This window comes from Oenanthe melanoleuca, chromosome 5 (assembly GCF_029582105.1).
Source record: "Oenanthe melanoleuca isolate GR-GAL-2019-014 chromosome 5, OMel1.0, whole genome shotgun sequence".
NCBI classification, from domain to species: Eukaryota; Metazoa; Chordata; class Aves; order Passeriformes; family Muscicapidae; genus Oenanthe; species Oenanthe melanoleuca.
In genome coordinates, this window is record NC_079339.1 from 4,334,072 (window position 1) to 4,361,425 (window position 27,354).

The window sequence follows — 27,354 nt, forward strand, 5'->3', positions numbered from 1 at the left end:
ATTATATTTTTATTTTTATTTTTATTTTTATTTTTATTTTTATTTTTATTTTTATTTTTATTTTTTAAAATTATTATTATTATTATTATTATTATTATTAATAATAATAATAATAATAATAATAATTTTTATTTTAATTTTTATTATTTTTATTACTATTATTATTCAAGAGATTCCGAAGCAGGAGGAGCGCTGGCGGCTGCGTTGCGATGCGCGCAGTGTCCGGCAGAGGGCGCGCAGGGCACAGCGCGGCTCCCGCCTCCATCGGCCCCGTCGATGTTTTCCACGCTCGGTTTTGGTTATTCCGGGAGAAATTTTCCATCAGGCAGGGAAAGCCCTCATCCATGTTTCCACACACTTTAAAATTCCCTCGGCCCATAGACTTTAAATAAAGTTACATTGTTCAGTGCTTGCGCAATGGGCAAGAGGAAAACATAGAAAAAGAAGAAAAGTCTCTTCCTGCCTTGCTACTTTCTGTGCCTAAAGCAGGCAAGGGAATGTTTTTTGTCTTTTCTATTAGTGCTTGGGAAAATAACTGTGCAGAACCTTTCCCACTTTTTAAGAAGTACCTGTTTTTCAAAATTAATGCAAAAATATTTTTAGCTAAGTTTGCTCAAGATGTTTCCCTTTTTTGAGTATCTCCTCTTCAAGACAAAGTGGAACACATTAAAAAAAAAAAAAAAAAAAAGGTGTTTTCCAAGTCTGTTTGCAGTGCCATGAGCTTTATGTCTTAACCAATGCAGAACATGAGAAAAGCTCATTCTTTTCTTTATGTGGTGCATACCACCCCATGGATGCTGCCATAAGTTTATTCTGGACTAGAATCTACAGGCAATAAAATTCATCACAGGTATATGACAGACAAAAAGTCTGTCAGTTTGGTTTTGGTGGCAAGGCCTCTTCTGATGCAAATCCATCAGTTGTGAATAATTTGACTTTGTTCAAACTGGTAGGAGAGCTCATTAGTTGTCATCTAAAGCAGTGTTAAATGTTATCACCATTCTTTTTTAAAATTTCAGAATTTATGGAATGGATGTTTTGGTAAAATGCCCATCTGTCAAGCATTATATCCAGTGCAGCAGAACAACAGAACTGACTTTAGTTTTAAACAAACATATGCATTTTCCTTTCCAATAAAACTCGTGGAATTTAAAGGATAACATAAATTTAATGCATCAGTGTGAAATATGAAAACATAAAGAACACCCTGGAGTTCTGTGCAAGCCCACCCTGAGTGCCCTGTGGGATTAGGGTCACACCCTGACCCCTCAAAGATGTTGTGTTCCACTCACCTCAAGGATAAGTGTCTTATATGCAGTCAGACCTCTCAATTCTTTCAAAATTTCAAGTTGTTTGCTGCATTCACCTGAAATCCTAGCAGTTATCACTTATTTTTAAAAGGTATCTGCAGTAATAGAGTTAATTAGTTTTCTTGGTGCTCCTTGTGCAAGCTTTCTGGAATTCCTTACTTATGCTAAGTAGCTGCAAGTATTTACTTGCAAAAGCTCCTTAGTTTCCAATTATTCATACTATCCTTTTTTTTTTTTCTTTTTTTTCCCCTTCTTGAAAACAGATTTTGAAGGAGAATTCAATAGCTGACTCATTTCTGAATCATCATTAATTTCAGCCCACTAGTCTTTTTTTAATCCTCATTTTAATGAACAGGAATTAAAGTTGTTTGTTGTTTTCTTTGACTTCAGGGATGCACTGAGTTGGTTAAAAAGAAGTGAGAAATGCTTTTGCCATCCAGGTCTCACAAATGCTCTTATTCCAGCCCTGTTTGACAAATCCTCCAGGGATTTAGGAAATTCAACAGCTGGTTCCTAAGGTCATCCAAGCATTAGTAGGCCTGGAAGACCTGTCTTTGGGTCAGTGTCATTTTCTCTATATTGATGACACTAATAAACAAGAAATGCACTTTGCAGTCAATTTGACCTTGCAAAAAATGTCAATATTGGCATGGAAAGAAACAGCAGGCAATTTACTGAAAAAATACACTGCTGTTGATCCTTAAGAGGTTTGGGAGGAATATTTCAACAAATGTAGAACTGCAGAACAAATCTGGCCTGGCACCACGTACTTAGGGAAGTATGGATGGGGCAAAATCAAAATAAAAATTGTGTCAATTGATGTATTGCCCAATTTATTCTACTTCCAAAAACAGATGAAATGGTGAAAATAGTTATCAAAACACAGTGCATATGGGCAGTCTCTGCAAGACACCAGCTCTCAGGTGTTATTTAGGTCTTTGTAGAGAGCAAAGAAAAAGGACTGGAAATGCAAATGCAGAACTGTTTACAGTAACGAGATTAAATAGTTCCAACATTTGGTATTAGCAATGAAAATCTCAAATAATCCAGCCCAGTTGATTCAACTGCATGCAGGGCTAGAACTGTTTGTGTTGATGCTGGAGTGAGCTCCTGTGCACCTTGAAAGAGAAAATCCTGTTAAGGAATTACTCCCCTGCTTGCAACCACTTCTTTCTAAGCTGCTGCAGCTTCCCCTCTGCAGTGCTCAGTGCTCAGTGATCAGCATGAACTATTTTTGTTCCTTTCTGCTCCTCAGGCTTTCTCTCAGATGTCTTCTGGGATCTACAGGGGAAAAAAGTGAAAATCATGGTATTTCCACCAAACTTTCCATTTGTATCTTCAGTTCTTAGGTCAGTCTCCCTCAACACTATGGAGTCAGAGAAGAAAGGAAAACTGAGCTGGAAATAACAATTATATATTGCACATAAACATTTGAATGAACTGACATGAGAAGAAATGTTCTTTATCTTCCAGAAGTTTGCTTGGAGGATCTGTTACCCTCAGGAAAGACATTTTTTGGCACACTGAAGTTGAACAGATTACCTTGGCATTTGAGATGTTTGCATTCACTTCCTTACTCTGTTCCTTACTCTTACTTCTTCAGTCAAGAAATGCAAATTGGTAAAATAACATTTTCCAAAGCACTTACAAACCAGATTTATAAGTCAAACTCCTAAGTCAAAATTTGCCTTTCAGGTTCACTTTATAATGGCATCCCAATGGCTGGAGGTTCCAAAAAGCTTAACTGACATTCAATAATGAAACAGGGCCATGTAAGTGCTTTGAAATCTTCCATTTGTATGAGTTAGATGACAGTAAACACACATGAAAGGAAGTGCTTTAGGATATATTTCCTACCCTAAAGAGATACAACTTCAAAAATGAGGATGTTGTATTCTGTGTTAACAGTTATTGAGATGCTTCCTCATTCTGGGTGAGCTTTGCATGCCTGAAAAATTATATTATATACAGCTCATAAGTATTTTTGTCAACACTATTTTATCTGAGGTTCCCACCCTTTTATTTCTTGACCCATGAGTAATTTTTGCCTGGACACAACAGTTCTGCAGCTGGAAGTCTCTAGTTTCAAATGGCAGTAGCCATGAACATGGCTTTGCCTGGCAGCTCCCAGCACAGGGACTGGGCTTTCTGTCCAGTCCATTCCCAGAATCTGGAGCAGGTGCTTTTCCAGCCCTTGAGCAGGTGCCAGCTGGATTCAGTGGTTTCAGCTCACTCACCTTTGACTGCAAGGTAAATCTCCTCTTGTTTTTTTAATATTGGTTTATAACTTTATGATCTAGACGTTTTTCCCAATCAACATAAGGTCAGGTATTTGCAGGCTAAAGCAAATATGAGTTTGGAACAGGTATTGGCAAACATTCCTTATCTTCAGAAGAGTTGAACCTGTTTGTGTGCTTGCTCTGAAATGACACCTGAAAAAAACCCTGAAAAATAAAAGTTAAAATGTTTTTGAGGTGCCCTGGTTTGTTTGGGTTTTTTAAATAAACTGCTTTATTCAGTAAGTCTGGTCCTAGATTTTTCAGATTTCTGAGTACTAATGATTTTAAACTCAAAATTGTTACCCAAATTACCTAAAATAGTACACCCAAAAATGAAATTCTTCCTCTAAACCCATTATCAGCTTTTAAAGAGGCAGATCCATGCTTATAAGCATTGATGGGAAAGTTTTTCATAGTCTCCTAAAGCAAATTCTTCTCTTCGTTTGCAATTTTATTCGTGTGCTGATGTGTTCCACTCTGCAAACCAAGTATCCTGATAAGCCATCCTCCAACTGATACCATATTACATTTGGCCATTATAATCTTGTGTGATTCATACCTTCTGCTGGCTGTGAAGAATAAAATTCTATATAGAAATTTATCTATCTGTTATGTTCAGGAGATGGTTTTCTGACCCATGCACTTGCAGCTTTAAAAAAAATGTTGAAGTAATCAACACAGAAAACCTGGCAGGACCTCTAAGATATTTCAGTTCATAATATTATCCTTATCATCATAATTATTAGCAGTAGTACTATAACCTGCTATTAGTACAGGAGTCATATTTCAGGTTTCATTGATCTCAGTTAAGCCAGCACTCAGCACAAAGCCTGTGATTATGTGACCTGCTGTAATACTAATTTTAGAGGTAATAATATGTAACACTGGTGTTCCACTGATAAGATGATATTAAAATAAATATGCATTCAAATGAGATTAAGTCGTTTATGGTTTTTGTAGTTAAGAAGAGCACTCATTCATTTTTGCAGCAATATCTCCTACAGAGAAACATGAAACTCTTCTGATGATTTCCTATCTGGTGACTTTGGAGAAGAAAATGCTGCATTTTATATAAACATCTTATAGTGCAACACAGCTCAGAAGATGAATTACTTAGGTTTGACAGTCACTGACTCAGAATGTCTCTGGTTTAAGATGCAGACCTGTCATAAGAATTTTGGTAATACTTCTCAGGGTTTTTTCCCAGCAAAATCCAATTTTTTTCCCTGACCAAATGGTAAGGATTCCATCAGAATATTTGTCATAGCCTGCATTTCTCCTATAACAATTACCTTATTAACCCAAATAAAGTTCATTAAACTGATCTACAGAAATCTGATGATGTGTTGCTTTCTGATACTCTTAGTCACTCAAGACTTAGTTTTGCACTGAAAGTGGTAATCACATTACATTTGTTGTAAAAAAACAACACTTAGTCCCATTGGAAAACAATCCCCAACTTGAACTGTGATTTAGTTATGTTTATGTAGCTCAGAATAAATACATTAATTAAATAGAAAATAGCACTGAGGAAAAAAAAAAACAAACATGATTCACATCCATATTAACAGTTTCAGCTGGAAAAACTTTGGCTGTATTTCAAACCTGAGGAAGGCAAAATAACAACATACTCCACAGTGAAATCTGGCAGTCTAAATCTAATGTTATCTCTCTCCTATGTTTTAAAAATATTTTAAATGCTTTGAATTTAAATTGACAGCCTGTGGTATTTTCTGTATATCCTGTAACAACTGGTACCTTATTCCCAGCTTCTTATTGTGCCAAGATAGACAGGAGTTGTTGATGATGGGGACACAAAAGCCACAGGAGGGCTTGATTTCTGCAGAGTACATGATCCTAATTCATACAGAAAAGTGTGGATTTAGGAATGCTAGGGTTTTTCTATTTCTTTGATAAACAACCAGAAAGCATGATAAAAACAGGTAGTCATAGGTCATTATGTCTGCTCAGTTGTAGATCTAAAAGCAAACAAATGCCCAATAACTGAGCTGCCTTCTGTCTTGTACAGTTATTCTGACAGAAGGACTTTGAAAATGCCATTAAAGAGCCTTTTGATATACTCAAAGAGGAGTTGGGTAAACAAGGCTCATGCCCTTAAATCTCCCACAGTCTGATGAAAACTCCCTGCCATTTTTATCTGAGCCTTGATTGAAGTGGACTTGCCATGGTTTGTGGCCCATCCAGCTCTCTGGAATGATCCTGAGCTCCATGGTTTGTAATCTGCATTTGAAAGCATCCAGATTGGTAGAGCTGCAAATTTTCCTCCAAAATGGCTTTCTGGGTTAACAATTTCCCTTATGAACTCAAAAGACAGCAGGTTTTTCTTCTTTCCTGGAGGATTTTCCCAGTTGTGGAGCTCAGGGATGTCACAGCTCTCACACAGGACAAAGACTCCAGTTTTGATCCCAGAGTCAGGAATGTGATTTTGCAATCAAATCACATTTGATTGTCCCAGGGGCCCCTCTGCCTCTCAGGCTGGTGAAGCCTTGCCTCTGGAGCAGGGGGAATTGGAAGGGAGAATGTCTTTATTTTTCTTCTCCATTTTGAAAAGCAAGGAGATAAAAAATGCTTTTGGAAAATGCCACTTGGATGACCACTATTTAATTTTTTGCATGCTCTGTACCAGCTGGCTGTTGAAGTACAAGGTGCCCCCTTGAAGAAACTTCTACCTTCTGTTCACAGGAGAGTGCTAGATTTGTACCCAAAAAACATGTTGAAAACACAGGGAAGTGAGACAGCCTTGGAGTTGTCAGAATACAGAGTGAGAGGCTCATTTAATAGCACCTGTGGCAGGGCTTGTGCTACTATCAATTTAGGGCTGGTATGAAGAATGATGTTTATTCTTATTTGTTGGAAAAACCTCACTTCAGTAGGTTTCATCTGGGTTAAATATCTGGGCATGAATCATCAGATCTGACCAGAATCTCATTTCCAGTCTGACATCAACTATCAACCTGCCTTTGATGAAATATTACCTCCTGGGAAAATCAAGATGCTACCATAAAAAACCCCCTCTATAATTAAAAAAAAAAAAAAAAACCAAAAAAACAAAAAACAAAAAACAAACCAAAAAAAAAAAAAAAAAACCAAAAACAAAAACAAAAACAAACAAACAAACAAACAAAAAAAAAAAACCAAACAAACAAAAAAAAAAATAAATAAACAAAACCACCAAAACCAAAAAACTCCACAAACCAACAGTGTACAGAAATAAATACCCAAACAACAGAAGTAAAACTGTGTTAGTATGAGTCACCTGACTGACTCTACGTGTGGTGCAGATCAGGAGTGTTTCTAGAATTGCCAAGGCATTTATTCAGTGTTTAAATACTGCTTGCAGATGGAGAATGACATGATTTTCTCTGTGTACAGTTCCTGAGGTGTCTGGAACTTGGATTTTTATTTATCATTTCCAGACCTAGATGCTAGAGTGCCTTTCATTTCACCTCTCCTGATAGACACACCTTGCCCAGATCTGCTGGCAGTTTATAATCAGAGCTGTGAATGTACAAACCAATGTCTAACTGTGCTGGGCATTGTCTTCAAGCAATAAAATGCAAACAGCTCCATCACCACAGGCCAGGACATGAGGAACTTCCTTTCAGTGAGTACCACACCAATCCTTTTCCCATCCCAATTCTTGCACTAAGGTGGAGCAGATGGCAGAAGAAAGGCCATAAAATCATTTAATATACAGAACCCCTCTCTCTAGCCCTCTGATCTGCTGCTTTCTCAGATAAAGTGAGTTTTATTTTCTTTATGTCCATTATCTCTATTCCATATCCCAAATAAGTTTAAAATCAGGAAAGAAATTTTGTTTCTGAGTTTTAGGTTCCTGCACAGCACTGCAGGGAGAAGAGATACCCTCCAGAAAACAAAGCAAAATGCCTGTGGTGATGGAGACAAAATCTACAGTGAGCTTGCTGAGTAGGTTTGGTCCTATCACAAAGGTGCTTCCTGAGGGCTCTCAACAAAATATCACACTAATAATATTTTGAGATTTCTTTCCCCATTTAGTAACTGTTGGGAGCTTCCTTTAATAAAGTTTCTCTCTGGACAAGGTTGTCTGTGGAAAGCTGTAAATTTTCAGATATTCAGTATTTCAAGGTTTATTGAAGGTTCCTTAAACAAGGAAGGAAGTGTATATGTGTGTGGTACAAATACAGTGGTACTTAGGATAAAAATGCCCTCCCTTCCCTCCACACAAACAAACAAAACAAAAAAATCAAAGAAACTTAAGCACCTATCACTTTATTGCATCAGCTCAGAGTAATCTTTCTCAAACCCATTTCTGAGATGTGCTGCAAAATTAATACACTTCCTTCTTCATTTGCTTTCCACTTTGTTTAACACTTTGAAGCCAAACCCCAGAGTTGTAGTGGGGTTTGAATTCAGAAGGTGCTCCCTGACAGCCCTGGGGGTCCCACCTGGCCATGGCACATGGGAACAAGGCAAAGCTCATGGAAAACCCCCCTACCTTTCACACCAGAGCAGCCCAAGTGAAACTTCATTGGCCATGGAGAGCTGTAGGACTAAATACAGAGCAAGAGGACTTGAAATAACCTCAGTGGAAAATGGCAAAGCAGCTTGTTCTGGATTTCTTAATTTTTGAATCATAATCACATTTATGACACTTGCAAAATTTTGGCTTGTCCTACTGTTGGTCTAGAAAGGGACTGAGAGTAAGGGGATGGGAGAGGTCCCCAAAATTTTGAACACCTTTTCCCCTTATTCTTGTTTCAGATGAGAAAAGGAAGAAGATAGGGTAAAGCAAATAAAAAGCCAGTGCTCAAAGACACTTTTTGAACTCCCAAAATGTAAACTAGCTGTTACAGTCAGTAATTAGACTCCTTGCACACTCAGAAAAACTGAAGCATAGGCAAAGCTACAAAAGGCTTTGTTTCTTTTTTACATATAAGTTTCTTCACTCTCCTCTGAGGTTCTTGAACCAGGAAGAATTTCTCTTTTGTTGGCTGTATCCAGTTCTTTGCTGGCTGATCTCTCTGCATTTTTGATATCTGTCATCTCTTTGCCATCTGGTTTGAAGCGTTTCATAACCAACACAGAGAGCACTAAGTACAAGAGACAGCATCCTGCCCTCAGTCCTGCAATGAGGCCAAGATAGACATTCCTAGGGGGAAAAAAGAGACAAAATACATTTATATTAATAAAACTTTCCAATTCTGTATGGAACCAAGTAAGATGTAAGGAGCAGTTTGACAAAATCATCCATTCTCAGCTAGGTATTTCTTCACATTTTAAAATAAGAACTAGGAGGCAGAAAGCAAATGACCTCGTGATATTTAGCCCCAGACAGGCTCTAATCAGGTCTGAGACTTACAGCAGAAATGTCTGGAGTGTGCTGCATTCAGCAGACTCTATTTTAGGGCTGACAGAAGAGGAGCTGCACCAGCTGGGGCTTTTTGCCCATTGTCCTGTCCTCCCCATCTCCTCATGGCACACTCAGGGCTCCCAGCCACAGCTCCTCAGTCATTTGTGTCCCCCCTCCAAGTGGATTTTGTGAGGTGTCTTATACAACAGGAGGCAAATGAATGAGGGAGGAGGGAGAGACTCCCCAGAGCTACATGCACTCCAGAGTTTTTCAGCATCCCACAAAATGCCCCAGAATTACTCAGTGCACTTATTTTCTTATTCAGTGTGGACTACAACAAAAGAACTAATTCTCATTACTTAAGGCAGTGCCCTGCAATTTTAGGCATCAGATTGAATAAAAAGCATTAGGGTTATTTACCTATTAAGGTCTAGTCCAGGTAAGGATCTGTGGTGCTGTTAGACCCTGCTCAGTCTGCAGAGAGCTGACATGAGGAAAGCTCCTCGTGCTCCTTGCTGCCCAGATTCCCAAACCCCAGTGAGGATTACCTGAACTCCTTTGTGTCATAGACTCGGCAGGATCCAGGTCCCCCACAGCTTTTTGTCCCCCATTTCAAGCAGGTCTTGTCTATCAAGGCACCAAAATAAATAGGGGCTGGGAGTCCTCCTGCAGAGAAAATTCTCATTGCATGATCTCAGACATGAAGAGCTCATCACTTAATGTCATGTAAAGAAATGAGGAAGTGAATCTCCAGTTTTTTGAATTGTGCCTGCATAGAATGGGACTAAACATCCAGTTCCAGCTTTGAGATGACAAGATTTGTGAAAATATTTATGGAACTGCTTAAAGGGAATTGAAATGATGGACAATTATAGCTTAATAATATCCTGCAAGGGAAGTGTTAGCAATTCCCTTTAATGGTATTTTTGTTAGAAGTTTAACTTCTGTTGCTTAAAGAAATCAACATTTTTTTTTGCAATCCCTGGTGTGGAATTACATGCCATGACACATTAATATTTATGTATATTGATGGATCTATTCAGATCTCACACAACAGCTTGCCACTAAAAGGTGTTTAGTGCAGTGCAAAGGGATGAAATCAAGCATTTACTCCACAGAAACTGGGTAATAAGTGTACATTTATGTAGTACTGAAAGAATTTCTTTTAGACAATGTTTTAATATCATCAGTAAGCTGTTTGAGGGTGAGTGTGCAATTTTGTGAAGTTAACTGTCTTATAAAAGTAGAAGATTGATTCCCTGCAGTATTCAGCTAAAATATGGAGAGTGGAAAAGAGATCCAAATAACTTCTTGGGCTGGTCTGCAAGGCAGAGATTTCAAAATCAGCAAACAAGGGACAGTGAGGCAAGGTTTGCTTGAGGCAGGGCAGACTATGTGTCTGAATACTTAAATGATTGTTTATTGCAGATAAACTCAAGAAACAAAATAACAGACAAAGTACACAGGAGCTTTAAGTTAATAATGGTCAGCAAAAGGGAAGATGGGTGCTAAGGATATGCAGACTGATCAAGCTCATGTAGTTGTGTCCACAATTTAAAAAAAAAAAAACCAAACTAAGAAGTAAAATGAAACTTCCTTCCTTTGTCTAATTTACTTTCATTGTAGGGAAAAAAATCTGAAGAGATAATCAGAATATGCTAATACATACCAGGAAGTACGTAGCAAGCTCCTCCAACCATTTTGAAATGTATCATCTACTTACAAAGAAAAATGCAATGGCTAACTTGGGTTTAGCTCTTTGGCTTCTTTGGCTAGCCACTTGAAAACCACAAAGAGATGATGTCTTACCTAGTACTCTACCACCCAAAGTTTCTATCCCAACAGCAAAGGATTTCAGGTCTGGAGAAACCGATCTGGGAAGGAAACAGAACCAGTGTGTTGAGGAGCAGAGCAATGCAGCTGCAGTCGTGCTGTGAGCACCTGCCATGCCCCACTGCTGGGGAACTGTGGCTCACCCAGCACAGCCCCCTCGAGCCCTGACTGAAAACATCTGCCAGAATTAAAGTTCAGATGTAGAGTCTCCTTCCACAGAAGAACATTCATTGAAATAAACTGAATAATCTACAGAAACTCATCTTGAGCCAAAGGAAAACAGGGTGTAAACACTTCTGGGAGAGGATGCACAGGGACATGAAAGTGAACCAACCAAAACAAAACAGTTCAGGCCCACAAGTTAAGCTCCAAGCAGATGCCTGACTTCATGAGGGGCTGCACTTTGCAGTGGTGACCAGGAGGAACAAGGATGTGCAGTCCTTGTGAGACTAAACTCACCTCTGCATCCAGCATTTTACAGACACAGCCCTGGCCATGACAGCACCTCATTCCTACCAGAGGAAAGCAGCCTGTGTCCATCAGGAGAGCTGGAGAACTGACAAAAACCAGAGGGGAGCACTGAGCTGGCACAGGGACAGGAGGGAGCCCTGCTGTGCCCAGCCTGCTCCCTGCACTGGAGTTTGTTGTCTCTCCAGCATCAGCACCAAAGGCTTCTCACTGTACCCATCAGGGCTCTGAACACTGGCCAGCCAGGGGAGTCTGCCCAAACCCAGGAATGCACTGTGCTCAGGAGCACTGCAGGCAGGCAGCAGCTTTGCCAGGTTACTCAGCCACGTGCACTGACCACTGTGATTGTGACCCACCCCTGAGCAGGAGGACAAAGACATTTCCACATGCCAGGCACAGAACCCTGTCTTTTCTCCTGAATGTAAAATAGTGGTGCTGCTCTCCAACTCAAGGAATGAAAACTTAAAAAAAACATTCCTGCTATAATGCTGCTCCTATCAGCTGACTAAAAAAAGGGAGTATCAGACTTCTCCCAACACAGAGGACATTGTGAGGCCACAAGGCTTAACAAAGTACCTGCTTTTCTCTGAATAATGTGAACAGCATTGGCTATGGCTTAGCATTGCATCTCAAGTCCAATGCTCTGGTGAAAGCATCCCTATCACTAGAATTGAAACCCAGCATTCAGGATCAGCATAATACCCTCCCTTACATCACCAAAGTATCTACTCAGCATCAAATTAGAATTAAATTTCTGGACAGATATTTTGCTCTGCCTCTGAAAAGAGTTGGATTTCAGAGTACAGGCAAATCCTCAGGGGCACAATTTGATCCACATGCCATTCCTCACAGCAGGAATGAAATAGCAGATACCATTTTCTGCTTCTCCTTCCCCAAGCTTTATGGTCAAGGTTAGGTAAAGAATTTCACCTAAACATAATCATGTATGTAGGAGTGCCTCCTAAGGCTAAAAAAAATGCACATGCAGTCTGTAATGCTAAAAAATAGGGAAAGGCTTTGGTACAGCTTTCTCTTTGGCATTGTCCCAGAACTGCAGAGGAATTGCCAAGCCCGAGCCCTTGTCCTTCCACACAGCTGCAATTGTGAAACACCTGAAAGGAGAAGATGAGAAGAAGAATTTATTTATTCAGAATTCAGTGGAGATAAACCATCATTTCAGCAGCTAGATTTTTCACTCCCCATACCAGCCAGGCTGTTGTTGATGCTGAAAACACTTCTGTAAACATCTCTGCAGACCGAAGGCCAGGTCACTGATATGCTCCAGCTTCTCTGAGCTGCTCCAGAGACAAAGCAACTGGAATCCTAGTTTTAGCCATGCTATTTGCTAGAGCAGAAGGTGCTCTGTGTGTGTTTAAGTTGAGTGGAAGCTAACAAAATCAGATGTGAACTGCTATCCAGCCATTCGGCTCAGATTTCCATGAAGAAGATGAATAATAACAACAAGGATAAAACAGAGGTGTGGACCAAATATGCACTCATGTGTATATATCATTATATGCTTAAACAGCATCTGGGGCTGGACTGATAGTGGGCTTTGGAGTTAGCAGGAGTCACGGATTTGAAGGCCAATTTTCCTGAAGGGAAGCCAGACCAGTGATGGGATGTATAAATACAAGTCTGATAATGTTGCTTGTCTTTTTCAGTATTGTCAATGAAGACAATTCTGCTTCTGCCAGAAGATATAAGCATTTGCACACTCTTCTGCAAACACAGTGTTTTTAATAGTCTTGCTCAGGTAAGATTATTTGAAGTCCTGGAAATGGCTTTCCTGCTGATAAAAATGACTCCCCTATATCTAGGTTAAAGCTACCCTCTTTTAAATTAAAACCATTGCTCCTTGTCCTACTGCACAGCCATCAGCCTGCCTGGATATTTACCATATTCCTTCCTGTCCCAGATGATGATTTGCACCCTGCAAAGCAGGCTGTCATGTATGTGATCCCATTATCCCCACAGACAGGGTCCCACTGGTCCACCTTGCAGCTGCACCCAGCATTGCAGCTGGCCACATAGACGTGCTTGCTGGAGGAAACATCCTTTATTCTGGAGGAAAAGAGAAAGAAATTAAGGAATTATTTAGTGGAATTATATAGTAAAAAACCCCCACTATATCCATATATATATATATATATATATATATATGGGAGTAGTGAGGGAAAAATGGAGAAATTGAAGCAATCAAAATGGACAGATATCTGCTACCACTCAATGCACTGTGAATTTGTCATATGGACACTAAGGTGATTTCAGCTAAAACAAAACTCTGTTGGGATTTTTCATCAAGCATCGTTTCTATGGATTGTCACTGAGAAGGCACAGAAATGAAAAGGCTGGGCAGGAATTTCTGGTATTACTTTTGCCTTTTAAAGCTCACCACAGGAAGAAGAAAATCATGCCTAGAATCTCTTAGCACAGAGACATGGCCCAAGAAAAGACCATACTTTTCCTCAGCAGCAGGATGTCATACCCTATCCAGGTGATAAGGTAGGGATGTAAAACTACATAAAACCAAAACAGCAAGATGTACTTGACATTTTTTTCCCTGGATTCAGGTGACTGTATCAGGACACTCTGAGCACATGTTAGCAGTGCTCAGTTCCCAGAAAGCGTTAGGAGTGCACCATCTAAAAATCATCCTTGCTGTGAAGTCAATCACAATGTCAGTTAAAAATGTTCAGAACTTGCCTTCTCTTCCTCCTTCTTCCTTCCCCCAGCCAAAAGCACACATCTACAGGCTACATTTCCCCTAAGTCTCTTAGAAGGGAAGACAATTGAGGGATTTAGCCCTCAATAGGCTGTGGCTTGTCTTCAAAATATGAATTGTTAAATAGGGAAAACACTAAATGAGTCACTTAACCAGAAACAACACTAGCAGGTGCTAAATTCTCCAGACTCAGTTCTCCTGGAGAAACTGTGACTGCTCTCAGTATATGGTCTCTTGTTGCTTATGCTTATTTTTAATTCACTCTGCAGCATCAGATGTTGCACTCAACCAGGATTATCTCCTCTGCACAAACCTCTGAAATATTTTCATGGCAAAAACTAAGCCCAAAGTTGAACTGGACATCAGGTTCACCAAGATAACTTAGATATTTCCCTGAGGATAGGTTCAGTTTCAAAAAACACAGGGCTGAGTTTCTGTCTGAACTAAAAATGCAGCCAGTCCTGCTGTATTCAGTTTAATCCTTTAAAATCCCTTGATATTTGGAGCAGACCAAGCTGAATTTATACAGTAAGCAATTGTGGCAGAGTCTGGAAAAGGTTCTCAAGGAAGCATAAGCCATGGTCCTGGTAAGGGAGGGGAACCTCTGTTTGCAGCACATAGCAGCACTCTGCAAATTAAAGCTTTGAAAGAGAATATAGAAATTTAATTTGCCTCTAATTTAAAAAAAATAATTAGCAATTGGCCAGAATATGTAGGTATTTTGTCAGTAACAGAATTTAGGAAAAAGAAATAGAGAGTTTAGAGAACTGTCCAGTTGAAACAAAATTCAGAAAATAAAATTGGTATATTTCCCCCATCCCCAGCTTTAGGTATGACTTGGGACTGGCAGTTCTGTCTCAAAACTCAGGATTTTCCTGCGTGCATCCCTCCCAGAGGAGCAGCTGTGACAAAGCCTGGAGCCCCCGAGCTGAGGGACACAGACCCAGCGTAGGGCGCGGTCAGCCCGGCCACCCGCAGCCCCTCGCAGCCGCAGGTGAAGTACAGGAGGTTCAGCAGGTACGCCACCAGGAAGGAGCTGCATGCAAACTTGGCCATCTCACTTATGTGCAGCTTGAATTTCTTGATCAGGAAACCTCCCAGGAACATCCCCAGGATTGTGACAGGTAGAAGCACCACGCCTGCAAACAGACAGCGAGAAAAATGTTAACTGCTCTCACTTGCATTGACTCTTTTAGGATAAATATCTGGTTCCAGTATTCTCAAAATATCAGGTATCTATTTTTGGGCTGATTCTTTGAGGTTCTAAGGTTTATATTGCATTCTAGTAATTTCACATCCATTTTCTTTTTCAAATCATATTATGATTTTTAGAAAGCTTAGTTCCTCGATATTCACTGCATTTTTACTATATTGTTGTTTGTATGTAGATATAATAAAACCTATACAGGTGCCTATTAGAAACTGGAGTGAATGATAATGTCTTAGCTCATATGCATTTCATATAAAATAAAACCTAAAAGTTTGTAAAGCTACAAAAAAGTCTCCAAAATGGAATATAAAGGGAAGTTGCCTCTGGTTCTGCACTAGATTCCATTTCAATCTGACAGTGAATAATGAGATGATTTGCATTTAGATTTAATCTGTTCAGTATTTCACAAACACCACTCCTTACATATACTTGCTGAACAGAGAGGTTTCACAAGGTGTTATTGGGAGGGGTTTGCCTTTTCTGGTTTTACAGTTGGTTGGTTTTCTCTGTCATTTCTGTCAAATTTTCTCAGCATTCAGAAAAAAAAAGGAAAAACAAAGTTCGTCCCACATCCGTAGCTGACAAAGGCATTGTGTCCTCAGATTAAAGTAAAGCAATATCAGTTCTGCAGTGACCCCACATAGCCTGGTTTTCCTTCCAGATTATGAGACCATATAAATCACTGTAAGATTAATAAAATTTCAGCATCCTCTTTTTGTAGGACACTGCAAAGTACTTATTTTTGAAGGAACTGGTAAATAGAAGAAGTGCTTTTAAATTCATGAAGTGACTCAAACTTTTTATATTTTGGTTCCTTATTGCTCATAAAATTTGGATTTTAAGTCAAAATGAAAGAATATTTATACCAATATGTTACTCTGAAAAGGAAAAAAAATCAAACATCTCATTAAACATTTTAAATTTCTATTTCTATTAGTTTTTACTTTGGTGCAGCTGATGACTGATGTGTGGTTTTTAGTCACAGAAACAGACACATAACCCAAATCTTACTATGAAAAATACTTCCACCTGATTTTAATAATGCTCTAGCTTACTGAATTAGCAGCACTAGGAAAATTAACACTAAAATTAACATCCATTTCCAAAATACAGTAAGAAAATTAGGAAACAACTACATGTTCCCTTTTTAACCAAAAAAAGTTAACATAAGCTCCTTCTAAAACAGAAGGCAAAACAACAAATAAAACCTTCCTTTTTGACAGTGGAATTTGAAAATAAGTCAGGTACCTACCAATTAGAAAGATGGCTTTTGCCACTGATATATTAAATTGCTGCTCCATAAACTTTGGCTCATAGGTTATTATCCCAACAAGGGAATTGTACTGCAGAATAGTGAGGAAGATGAACACCACAAAAATTGGATTTCCAAACAGCTTCCTGACTGCTGGCAAGAAATCTGCAATGGAGAGAAATCTGCAATGGAGAGAAATCTGCTAAACACAGAGAAGAGTTGTTTACTGTCCTTTAGATAGTAAGATTAACTTGGATTTAATTAGTGGATTTAATTTAATTAGTGTTGCAGGCTGTAACTCTGTGCCTACCACAACACACGCTTGCTCAAGTGAGAGTTCTCCTCGTTGCCAGCACGTGCCTCACAGGAGGAGCAGGGCCAGACAGCTCAGAGGATGCTGAGCTGGGACTCAGGGATCCTGGCTTATCCTGTGTGTGGCACAGGGCTCCTCTCTGGGGGTGCTCAGCTCCCAGCACACCTGCCCAATGTCTGCACAGAGCTTTAAGACCCTCTGCCAAGAGTTAAATGTGGTCCCTAAAGCAGGAGCCTTCATCAATAGAGAATAGAAGCACCTGGCTACCCAAAAAAGGCTGGAGCAATTTCTGGGACCCTTGACTGGAATATTAAAATCCGTTTAAATAAAGTCAACACAAAAACCTGCATTTAGACTATAGTCTGGCTCTTGACACAGCTGCCTGAAAAGGTGAGAGTTCAAAACACATCCACTGTAGGTGTGCACATATATACAGACAAAACCTTGGGTCTAACAATAAAAACATAAAAATAAAAGCAGTGGCTGGTTGGATCTGGAATTGCCTATATGGGATGAATTCAGCATCCCTGAGCTCATCACAGGAACTACAAACCCAGTGGAGTCCCTCCAACATCTAATGCAGTCTCAATGAGCTCCAAGTTTCCTTCCCAAATGTTTGCCTCAGTGAAACAGGAGCCTGCCTGCTATGAATTGGTCATTAATGAGGAATGGGATGTTTTCCCCACTCTCTCTTCATAAGCATAGGATTGTAGCTGTAATACATCATTTCACAACTATGAACTGAGGATCCCTGGGGCTCAGTGCAACAGCACAAGTTTTTTCCAGTGGTCTGACATCAGGAGAGGACTGAAACTCACCCTTAACCAGTAATTGTAGCAGCACAAATTAAAGACATTTTTGTCTGTAATTTGCACTCCAGAAACATGCATTTTTCTGAAGGCTCTGTGAGTCCATGCTCAGCTCACAATACATCCATGGGACAGAATTCATATGCAAACATTTGGGCAATAATCTTTCACCTTTTACTGCCTCTGAGAACTTCAACTGTGGTTGAGCTGGGGGGTCTATTTTATGCTGATCTTGAACAGACAAGTGACTCATCTTCAAGTTTTCATTCTCTCCTTCTTTTGGTAAGGAATAAGGCAAAAACCAGAAAGGCAATGAAGCAATGAAGTTGACTGCTCCACAGATAAGCAATCCAAGCCACCAGGCACCAACCCAACGGGAATCCTTAGGATTTATGCTGATGGCATCTAAAAAATACAGAAAGACAGGAAAGTATTATCAATCGTTTGTTTTATTCGTCTCAGCTGCACAGCAAGTGTGTGAGCAAGCATAAAAATGGTGCAGTGGGGGAAATAGGAATCTATTTCGAGGGCTGTTCCAGCCACACCACAACTCCTGATTTCAAAATGCCGACACCTGAGCAGGTTCTGAGCAGGAACAGCCCTCTGGAGAGCCCCTGGTTTTGGGGGCAGTGACTGGTGAGGCTCTTCTGGGCAGGGAGGCTGCTGCAGCCAGAGCCCCCCTGGCCCCAGTGCCACCCCACAGCACCCACAGCAGCCACGGGGGTCCCGTACCCACGTCCATGGCGCCCACGTCCACCCAGAGGCTGGCGCAGAACGAGCCCAGCAGGAAGCCCAGCGTGGGCCCAAACATGCCCGAGGATCTCACCAGGCCTGCAAGAGGGAAACAGGGAGAAACACTGCATGGACAAGGCAAGCCTTCCTCCCTGGGAAGGAGCAGGCAGCAGAGGGGTCAGGCTGCTGTGGAACGTCCTGAGCACAAGAATATACAGTGCAAGCTGCCCTCACCTTAGCTGGGTGCAGGTCAGAAGGTGGGATGCCCCTAGGAGCAAATGAATAAGCTGAGAAGGCTAACAGAAACCCAGGAAGCTACACTGCATTTTGCTGACTGCATGTGCAAATACAGCACAATTTGACTTTGGTGACCACAGCTGGCAAACAACAAAATAAAACAAAAAAAAAAAACAAACAAAAAAATTCAAGCGTAGGTTCTCACAGTCCCTTGCCACTTGTGTTGTTCTGCTGAAGTTCATTTGTGAGGAGGTAGCAGGATCAAACTGCAGCTCAGTAATTTGGATTCCTGAATTCTAGAGCAGCACTGACACATTGAAGTTGCAGAAGGCTTCATTGCATTGGAAAAGAAGGAATTCTTTACCAAATACCTGTAAGTTCTTGCCACATCCAACACTGCTCTGTAAATCCTATTCTGTTCTACTGCAGAGATTTTCCTCCTGAGAGAGAGTTGGTTTTGAAAAGTCTCTTCTCAATATAGAGATTACTCAGCTTATCACCCTGAACTTCTGCAATAAATTGTTATATCTTAAGAAATATGCTAAGTTTTCTGTTCCTTCCCATGGTAACTCTGCTATTATTACTGTCACCACAACTCTACCAAAATGATTTTAGTTCATTCTATAAAGAAAATGCAGTCTCAGACTGAAAATAACTTATGTTCTTACTCAACAAAACATCAAATGACAAAGGAAAAAGGAGAGACAAAGCTGAGACTTCTTGTTCAGGGTCAATTAATGAGATTAATGCTCAAAATTCATCATCAAGGCTAGACTGACTTTTTTATTATAGGATTTTTTTTTAATGTTTGTATTTTACAGAAACACTGATTTCAAATTGATTCAGCTAGATGATAAAAAATAAGATATGGAAAAGAATTAAAATTAGCCAAGACAAGACATTTCTGCTCTATGGAAAAGTCTATTTCAACTTTCACTTTTTTGGAAAGTGGTTCAGTCCACCAAAATAGAGTAAGTAACTGAAAACTGCAATTCTGAATGTAAAAATGAAATACTTTAATAAAATGTAAATTAAACTAAATACTTTATTTCTCTTGCATAAACCAATAAACCAAGCTGAATCTATGCTATTCTCCATGTTTACTTTATGTTTTTGATCTGACTTGCCCAGTAGCCCCCAGCCTGCCTAAATCTATCCCAGATTAGATTCTGACAAGAAAAAACTCAGATAAACTTTTAAAAATACCTTTAATCAGAAGCTTAGAGGCGATTACAAATATTTTGGATAACTGCTGAGTGCAATACTTGTTTTTGACAGCTAACTCCACAGTTAGCTCCATTTTCTTCAACCTACAGGCTTCCTCATTCCCAAATGAAGACATTGGCTATGGCCTTACCCTGTAGCATTACACACTGAGCTCTACCTGAAAATATGCCTTACTACCTTTCTGACCAGCTGAATTTCACCAAATTGACTTCATGCCACATCTCTTGAACTCCCTCAGCCACACAAACACCCCATGCTATTAAATCAGCTTGCCAACAAATTAACTAGCTGGGGTGTATGTCTCTCTGTCTTGGGCAATAGGTTATGGGCTGTCAAAACAAGATCAAAACCCCAATAGAAAGGATTTGTTACAACAGCCTGGCGAGGTGTTGTTTTTCCTTCAGCAAATAGTGATTTTAAAAAGCTTTCAACTGAAAGTGTGCGGCATGTAAAATTCAAAAATTCAGGTAAGAGCTCCTGAAATACATTCACATTGCTGTAATTAATTGTGACTACATTTCAGATCCTTACATTAAGAATCATCTGTGAAACAGTGATTAGGAAGCATTTGGTTCTCTGAAGATGTGCCAGATAAGACAGATATGACTTTGCACTTTGGGGAAACCAGTATTTTATCATCAGAGAAGCTCCTTGGGGAAAGCAAAAAGACCATCCTGGAGTTATCCCTAGAAAATAAAGAGGATATCTCTTGCACTGTTTGGGGTTTGTTTTGTCTCTGTACAACTCAAAATTATCCAGATAATTTTTTTTTTTCCTTTTTTTTTTTTTGAGTATTTGCTTTACTGTAGAAATGTTAAAGAACAGAAATGTCTAGCATAAAAATCGCTCATTTGTACATTACCTATGTAAAATGCTGAATTTTCTTCTTTAGAAAAATCATCAATATATGAAACTCCCAGGGGCATAATTGGTGCCTCCCCAATTCCACGTAGAAGGTTCCCCACCAACACAAAGAGCCACAGATAGGAATTTGTTGTTTTCTCACATCCTGCAGGCCATAAACATTTATATTTCTGTGAACATAATTCTGACAATGGGGTTTAACAACCATTATAGGTTGGGTTTATGTATGTCATGGTTTCCAGCAGAGGTTTACTCCAGCACAAAAGGGTGTACAACGGGGACAAGCAGCAGAAGGGAATCCAGCATCCCTTACCAGCATTTATCCCCGTGCTGGGGGTTCCTGTAGCATCCGTGGCTGCAGGGCCCTCAGCCCACGCTGGGGAGCACGCTGACACACTCGTGGAGGAGTTGTCCACACTGACAGTTATCCTGTCATAATTGTAGCTGGAAAACAACTGTGTGAAGCACAGCTGGCACAGAAGGACCTGGCTCTGCAGGAAGCGTGTCTGAGCCTCACTCCTGCTTCACACACACCCGGGGGGGGGAGGCCCGTTCCCAGTGCTTTGCTTATAAAAAACAGCCATCTTCGTGCCATTTTCAAGTGCTCTGATGATTCTAACCCCAGAATTTCCCTGAGCTAAAGAGCAACAAATCTGCTTCCAGAGATCATTCTTTAGACTGTAGGACAGAGGCAGAGTTCATCCACATCTGGCTACATACAACAGGGCTGATGTTTTCCATACTGGCACCTCTTTCTTACCTTTGTGGCAGATGCAAGGATGCCAAAGGACTGGAAAGCTTTGACCTGCATCTGACAATTAAGTGTTATAGCTTAAATGTGAATGGGGTATTTAGATATTTATTTCTCCCCAAGTTTTCATTAAAATCTTCAGCATTTTAAAGAGCTTATCTTGAGTAGCCACCATGGAGAAAGAAACCTTTCCCATCAACATCTAAGTGCAGGTCACTTAAATATAAAAAAGGAAACAGTTTAAAAATATATATTTTTGTGTGTATTCATCCCAGGTGAAAAATTCAACCCACTTTATCCCTACTTATACATAAGTTCTGTACAAACCTGAGGTTTCTCTCCTGCTTACCTGTAGCAAGAGGTAAGCTTTCAGAGAGGAAATCAGGAAGTCAATGTTTAAAAATCCACCCACTTTCCTTTTGGAAGTAACTACAGCTGCCAAGATTTTAACTCAGATGTATGCTTTAGAAAAGACCTCATATGATCAAGCTCAATCAGTGCACAACAGGAAAACTCTCCATATTTACCGTCCCATCAAGAACTGAGGCATCACTGACAAAAAAGCTCCTGCAGACATGATGAGACACCCAGCAGCAATGACTTTTGGCCTGTGAACCCTGGGTCCAAGGTAGCTCACCAACACCATCACCATTAAGTTACCTGTATCAAGAGGACAGAGAGCCAGCACAAAAAATAGATTTTCTGGGGCAGTTAAAGCACTTATCCACTTTCCAAGGAAGTACACATACCTATCTCAAAGCTGCCATCAATAATGCCAACAATCGACGATGAGATTTCAAACCTCCTCTCAATTTGGCTGGACATGCTCTTCATGTAGCTTCCAGAAAATCCTTTGGCAAAAAAGGAAAAAGCTAGAGCTCCAAGAAATATCTGAAGAGAGAAAATAATTGAGTTTGCAAAGTAACAATTTTTGCCTTATGGCTGGATGCCTGAGCAACCCACTCAAGAAGCACAAAAATCATATGCTTTTGCTTTCTAATTTTTTGTGAGGAGAATCTTCCTGTTTTACTTTTTTTCCAGGGTAGCCTCCAAAAACTCTGATACTTTAAAGAAAATGAAAGTTGGCATTAATGGTATGCACCTTCTGAATTTCTAATATGTATTGGTTCAGCTGTTTCCTTCCTTAGGAAACACTTGCAGCATAATGTTGTTCATTTCTGGTACTTATATCATGGTATATATTACTACCTCTCCTCCTGTTCTAAAAAACACTAATAAAAAGATCTACTTACAACTACCACTGTGACTATAGCACACCTCTAAATTAATTGTTAGTAAAATATTACCTCATTTCTTAACTTCTGAGCACATGTTCTTGGAATCACAACCATACAATCAGAATGGTTTGGGTTAGAAGGGACCTTAAAGATCATCTTGTCCCACCCCCTGCCATGGGCAGGGACCCCTTCCACTGTCCCAGGCTGCTCCAAACCCTGTCCAGCCTGGCCTTGGGCACTGCCAGGGATCCAGGGGCAGCCACAGCTGCTCTGGGCACCTGTGCCAGGGGCTGCCCACCCTGACAGGAAGGATTTCTTCCCAATATCCAATCTAAACCCACCTTCTGTCAGTTTGAAGCCATTCCCCCGATCCTGTCACTCCAGGCCCTTATCAATATTCTCTCTCCATCTTTCTTGTTGGCTCCTTCAGGTACTTGAAGGCCACAATAAGGTCACCCCTGAGCCTTCTCCTCTCCAGTCCCAGCTCTCCCAACCTTTCCTCCCAGCAGAGCTGCTCCATCCCTCTGATCCCTTGGTGTGCCTGCTCTGGACTGGCTCAGCAGCTCCCTGTCCATCCTGTGCTGGGACCCAGAGCTGGAGGCAGCTCTGCAGGTGGAGTTTCACACAGCAGGGCAGAAAGGCAGAACCCCCTCCTCCCCTACTGCCCAAATCCCTTCCATTCCCCAGATCCCACAGCCCAGATAATTTCTGCCAACACAGAGTATCAAACAGTGCCATACATAATTAACTGAATTTTGATAGGACTTCAAATGGCAATTCAGTGCTCCAGGGAAAGTGTGAGGTGAGGGCTCTTCCATACCTTCAGCTTGGAACAGTTCTGGCACACAGTCCTGGCAGGGACTGCACTGCCCTCGCTGTCCTGGAACTGCGATTTTTCTTTGAGCTGGCCAGCAGCCATTGGTCTGTCCATGGTTTTCCTTCTCCTGTTTGAAAAATATTGCTATGTTTAACTATTTATTGCATAAGAATTGCATGTTCCAGTGTTTTTCAGACATGTTCAGTGGTGAGACACTACTTGAGATATCTGCACATTCACATCTTTTCTCAGGAAGGACATTAAAGAGTGCTCGAAGTACCTACTGCAACTATTTAAGGACCAGTGCACCTGGTTTGTGACATGCTTTCTAAAAGGCTCCAGAACTTTCTTGGAAAGATGGAAAAGTTACAGGTATCTCACTGAAGATTTTTAGAAATCTTTGTGGAAAAGGAAAGCCCCCAGGCAGCTGGAGGTTAGGACAGTTTGTCAGAAAAACATCTTCACCACACTGGAACCAATTCTTTCTGAGAGATCCATTTTTGATCACTGTTCCAGACTAAATGGACCTTTGGTGTGATCCAGTAGGCTTCTGCTATTAGATTTCTGAGGATTTTCTTAGTGAATACTACTATTCTGTCAGCATTTGAATGAGTAACATTATTTATTGGATAAATGTTTGTAGAATCAGACCACAAATGATGACAGAGGAGAAAATAAGGGTAAGGAATATGGTAGGTAAAGATATATTAAGGGAAAGGAAAGCACTGATTAAAAGAAATAAATAATGACTACCTGTTAATCTGCAAGCCTTCACAAGCTCCCTGCAGGACAGAAGATAAATGTAAATACTTTAGTAAGACTAATGAAGTTGTAAGTTTAAAACTTGGCTCTAATTTAAGGAGTCATCTAAGCTGTGTTGCCCAGTGTAGATTAAGCTGATCAGGCAAAGCAGCTAATACTGTGACATCTGGAAAGATAGCAAGTAAAAAAAAACAAACTATTGCCAAATTTGTCTGTTGGAAAAGTGGTGCTGTAGTACCAAAATCAACTAGTTAGCTCCAATATATACCTTTCCACTTATATTAATAGAGTATAGAAGAATAGATGACAAAATTTGACCTATAACATTTTCCAGACTCTGGAATCTTAAACGTGTCATGCTGTTTCAGTCACAGGGGAACTTCCATCCCCTAAAGATCACTCCTAACTACTGAAAAGAGGCACTAATGTCTCATTAAGAGATATAAAGCCTCATAGGAACTCCAACTTGAGCTTTGCAAATTTTAGTTCCAAATCCTACTCCAGTAGGAGGGGACTAAGGAAAGCAAGCATGTCTATTTCAGACCAAGCCACACATGAAATTTCCAAAGGGACCTAACCTTCCTTAGACAATCTTCTGCAGCTTCTAAATAAAAGCAAACAAACAAAAAATTTAAAAGCAAGCTACAGATAATTAAAGTATGGTGAAGTCAGACTTACCCCGATAGGAGCTGGAAGACAGAGTTCTCTAAAGCAAATACATTCTTTATTGATTTGTATTTTGCTGATGATTAACTTTGTGAAACATCTGACTCTGTTAAATAAAGAGTATCCAAATGAGTGACATAGCTTTCTTTACAATATATTGAATTTTAAATATAAAATTTTATTTACAGCTCCAGACTAATAACCTACCTGAAACTCAGAAAATGTTAAACCGTAGCAACACTCCTCTTACATCTAATTGAGCAATCACATTTTCCATCCATTTATCACTCCATGATAATCTGAACTTTGGCAAACCAGTGAATCATTGACACCAGCGGTATTTAAAATTATACGAAGCAAGAAAAACTATAAAGGATTTAATTTATGAATTAGGGGCAACGGATCTATGGAGGGATAAAATACTCTGCTCCCAACAGTGCTTTCCATTTAAAAAAAACCCTTGAATTTGCAGAATCGTACCTTTGAACTCGACAAAAAGACTTTCAAGTTCCGTGCCCGCGGGATGCGCAGAAAGGCTGCGGCGGCAGCCAAAGGAACAAAACAGGCTGGGAAGGGACGGGGGAAAGGCAGGAGAGAGCACTTACTGCGTGCCGGGACAGAGCCGGGATAGAGCCGGGAAAGAGCCGGGATAGAGCCGGGACGGAGCCGGGATAGAGCCGGGATAGAGCCGGGATAGAGCCGGGGCAGAGCCGGGATAGAGCCGGGGCAGAGCCGGGACAGAGCCGGGACAGAGCCGGGACAGAGCCGGGATAGAGCCGGGACAGAGCCGGGACAGAGCCGGGATAGAGCCGGGATAGAGCCGGGACAGAGCCGGGACAGAGCCGGGACAGAGCCGGGATAGAGCCGGGACAGAGCCGGGACAGAGCCGGGATAGAGCCGGGATAGAGCCGGGACAGAGCCGGGACAGAGCCGGGACAGAGCCGGGATAGAGCCGGGACAGAGCCGGGACAGAGCCGGGACAGAGCCGGGGCGGAGCCGGGATAGAGCCGGGACAGAGCCGGGACAGAGCCGGGATAGAGCCGGGGCAGAGCCGGGGCAGAGCCGGGACAGAGCCGGGATAGAGCCGGGATAGAGCCGGGACAGAGCCGGGACGGAGCCGGGATAGAGCCGGGATAGAGCCGGGGCAGAGCCGGGGCAGAGCCGGGATAGAGCCGGGGCAGAGCCGGGATAGAGCCGGGACAGAGCCGGGACAGAGCCGGGATAGAGCCGGGATAGAGCCGGGATAGAGCCGGGACAGAGCCGGGACAGAGCCGGGATAGAGCCGGGATAGAGCCGGGACAGAGCCGGGACAGAGCCGGGACAGAGCCGGGGCGGTGTCACAGCAGTGTCACGGTACTGTCACGGCAGTGCCAGGGCAGTGCCGCAGCCCGGGCGCTGCCGGCTCCGGCTCCCTTCACCACATGGATTTTAAACCTTGCATTTCCTTCTTACGGCGATTGCAAAACTTTCCCACAGTCAGCCGCACAAAAGCAGCGCAGAAGGCAGTGCCTGGTGCTGTCGCTGCTCTGGCAGCCTACCTGCCAGCCTCTCCCGGCTGGAACAACTTGTTTTCTTCACCCTTTCTTTTTTCTTTTTTTTTTTTTTTTTTTTTTTTTCAAGCACCCGCAGCCTCCAGCTTTCACCTCCTGGTGCCTTGGAGGGTCAGCAGGGAAACCAAGGGATGGCTGAACTCCTGGAAGGGCATGGTTTTGGTATGAGACCTCTGTGCCACAACCCCAATGCAGAGGTTTGCATGGAAAACCTTGGTTATCTCCTTTTGTATAAAAATACACCAAGGGATTTGCTAAAGACTAAATTAACTCAATTAAATATACTGAATTATAACATTTAGTCAGAACTAAAAAACGTTATGAAAGCTAACAGAAATTATGAAGTGCTAAACTTAATAAATACATAAATAGTCAACACACATATATATTCAAGCTCTCATTGTCCCCTGAAGCCTGCAGGTTAACTGCAGACAATAATTTTATCTGCAATGCTTGCACTTGTTTTTGGATTTTGCTTGATAGAATTTTACACATTGTACTGTGATCATTATATATTCATTGATTTATTATGGGTCTTAATTTAGAGTTTCAATTTTTCTGTTTTACCAGCAGGACTATATGCTCTCTATATTTGCTCTCAGAGAGCAAATCAAAACACAGCTGATTTCTACCATTTCATAAGAATATTTGCAACAGAGCAAAGTGTGATCATTTCCATGACCATTTTAATGCAGTGCTCCTGCATTACTATTTAAATGTTGACTTCTTGCTGAATTAATTTAGTTCTAATGCAAGGGAACAACATACATGTTGAAACTTACTTTCTCTTAAAAGAGTGCAGAATATGAGAAATCCATCAAACCTATTCTTCAGATAAATTGATTCTCATTTGCATACTTTTATTCAGGTGAAAAAGTTACCTTTGTCTACTTCTCAATGCCTTAATTATTTTAATTTTTAAAAATCTTTAAAAAGCTTAGATTCATTTACCAAAATA

General features: G+C 40.9%; 1 protein-coding gene across 6 annotated transcripts; it reads right to left on the reverse strand.

Annotated features, from left to right (window-relative positions):
* Positions 1–7,835: 7,835 nt before the first annotated feature.
* Positions 7,836–26,278, reverse strand: LOC130254375 (solute carrier organic anion transporter family member 1C1-like). Of its 6 annotated transcripts, none has more exons than XM_056493823.1 (17): positions 25,327–26,278; positions 24,859–24,952; positions 24,172–24,200; positions 23,422–23,545; positions 22,113–22,254; positions 21,891–22,023; positions 20,926–21,056; positions 20,611–20,757; positions 18,285–18,383; positions 17,724–17,957; positions 16,431–16,595; positions 14,912–15,107; positions 13,142–13,307; positions 12,174–12,355; positions 10,752–10,816; positions 9,491–9,608; positions 7,836–8,741 (listed from the first exon to the last, which is right to left on the reverse strand). In XM_056493823.1, the coding sequence occupies exons 4-17, from the start codon at positions 23,530–23,532 to the stop codon at positions 8,519–8,521; spliced, it is 2,112 nt and encodes a 703-aa protein (XP_056349798.1). In that variant the 5' UTR covers positions 23,533–23,545; positions 24,172–24,200; positions 24,859–24,952; positions 25,327–26,278; the 3' UTR covers positions 7,836–8,518. The 6 variants fall into 6 exon arrangements, with proteins under 6 accessions (XP_056349798.1, XP_056349799.1, XP_056349801.1 ...); XM_056493824.1 differs by lacking the exon at positions 25,327–26,278 and adding an exon at positions 25,054–25,095; XM_056493826.1 differs by lacking the exon at positions 18,285–18,383.
* Positions 26,279–27,354: the final 1,076 nt, after the last annotated feature.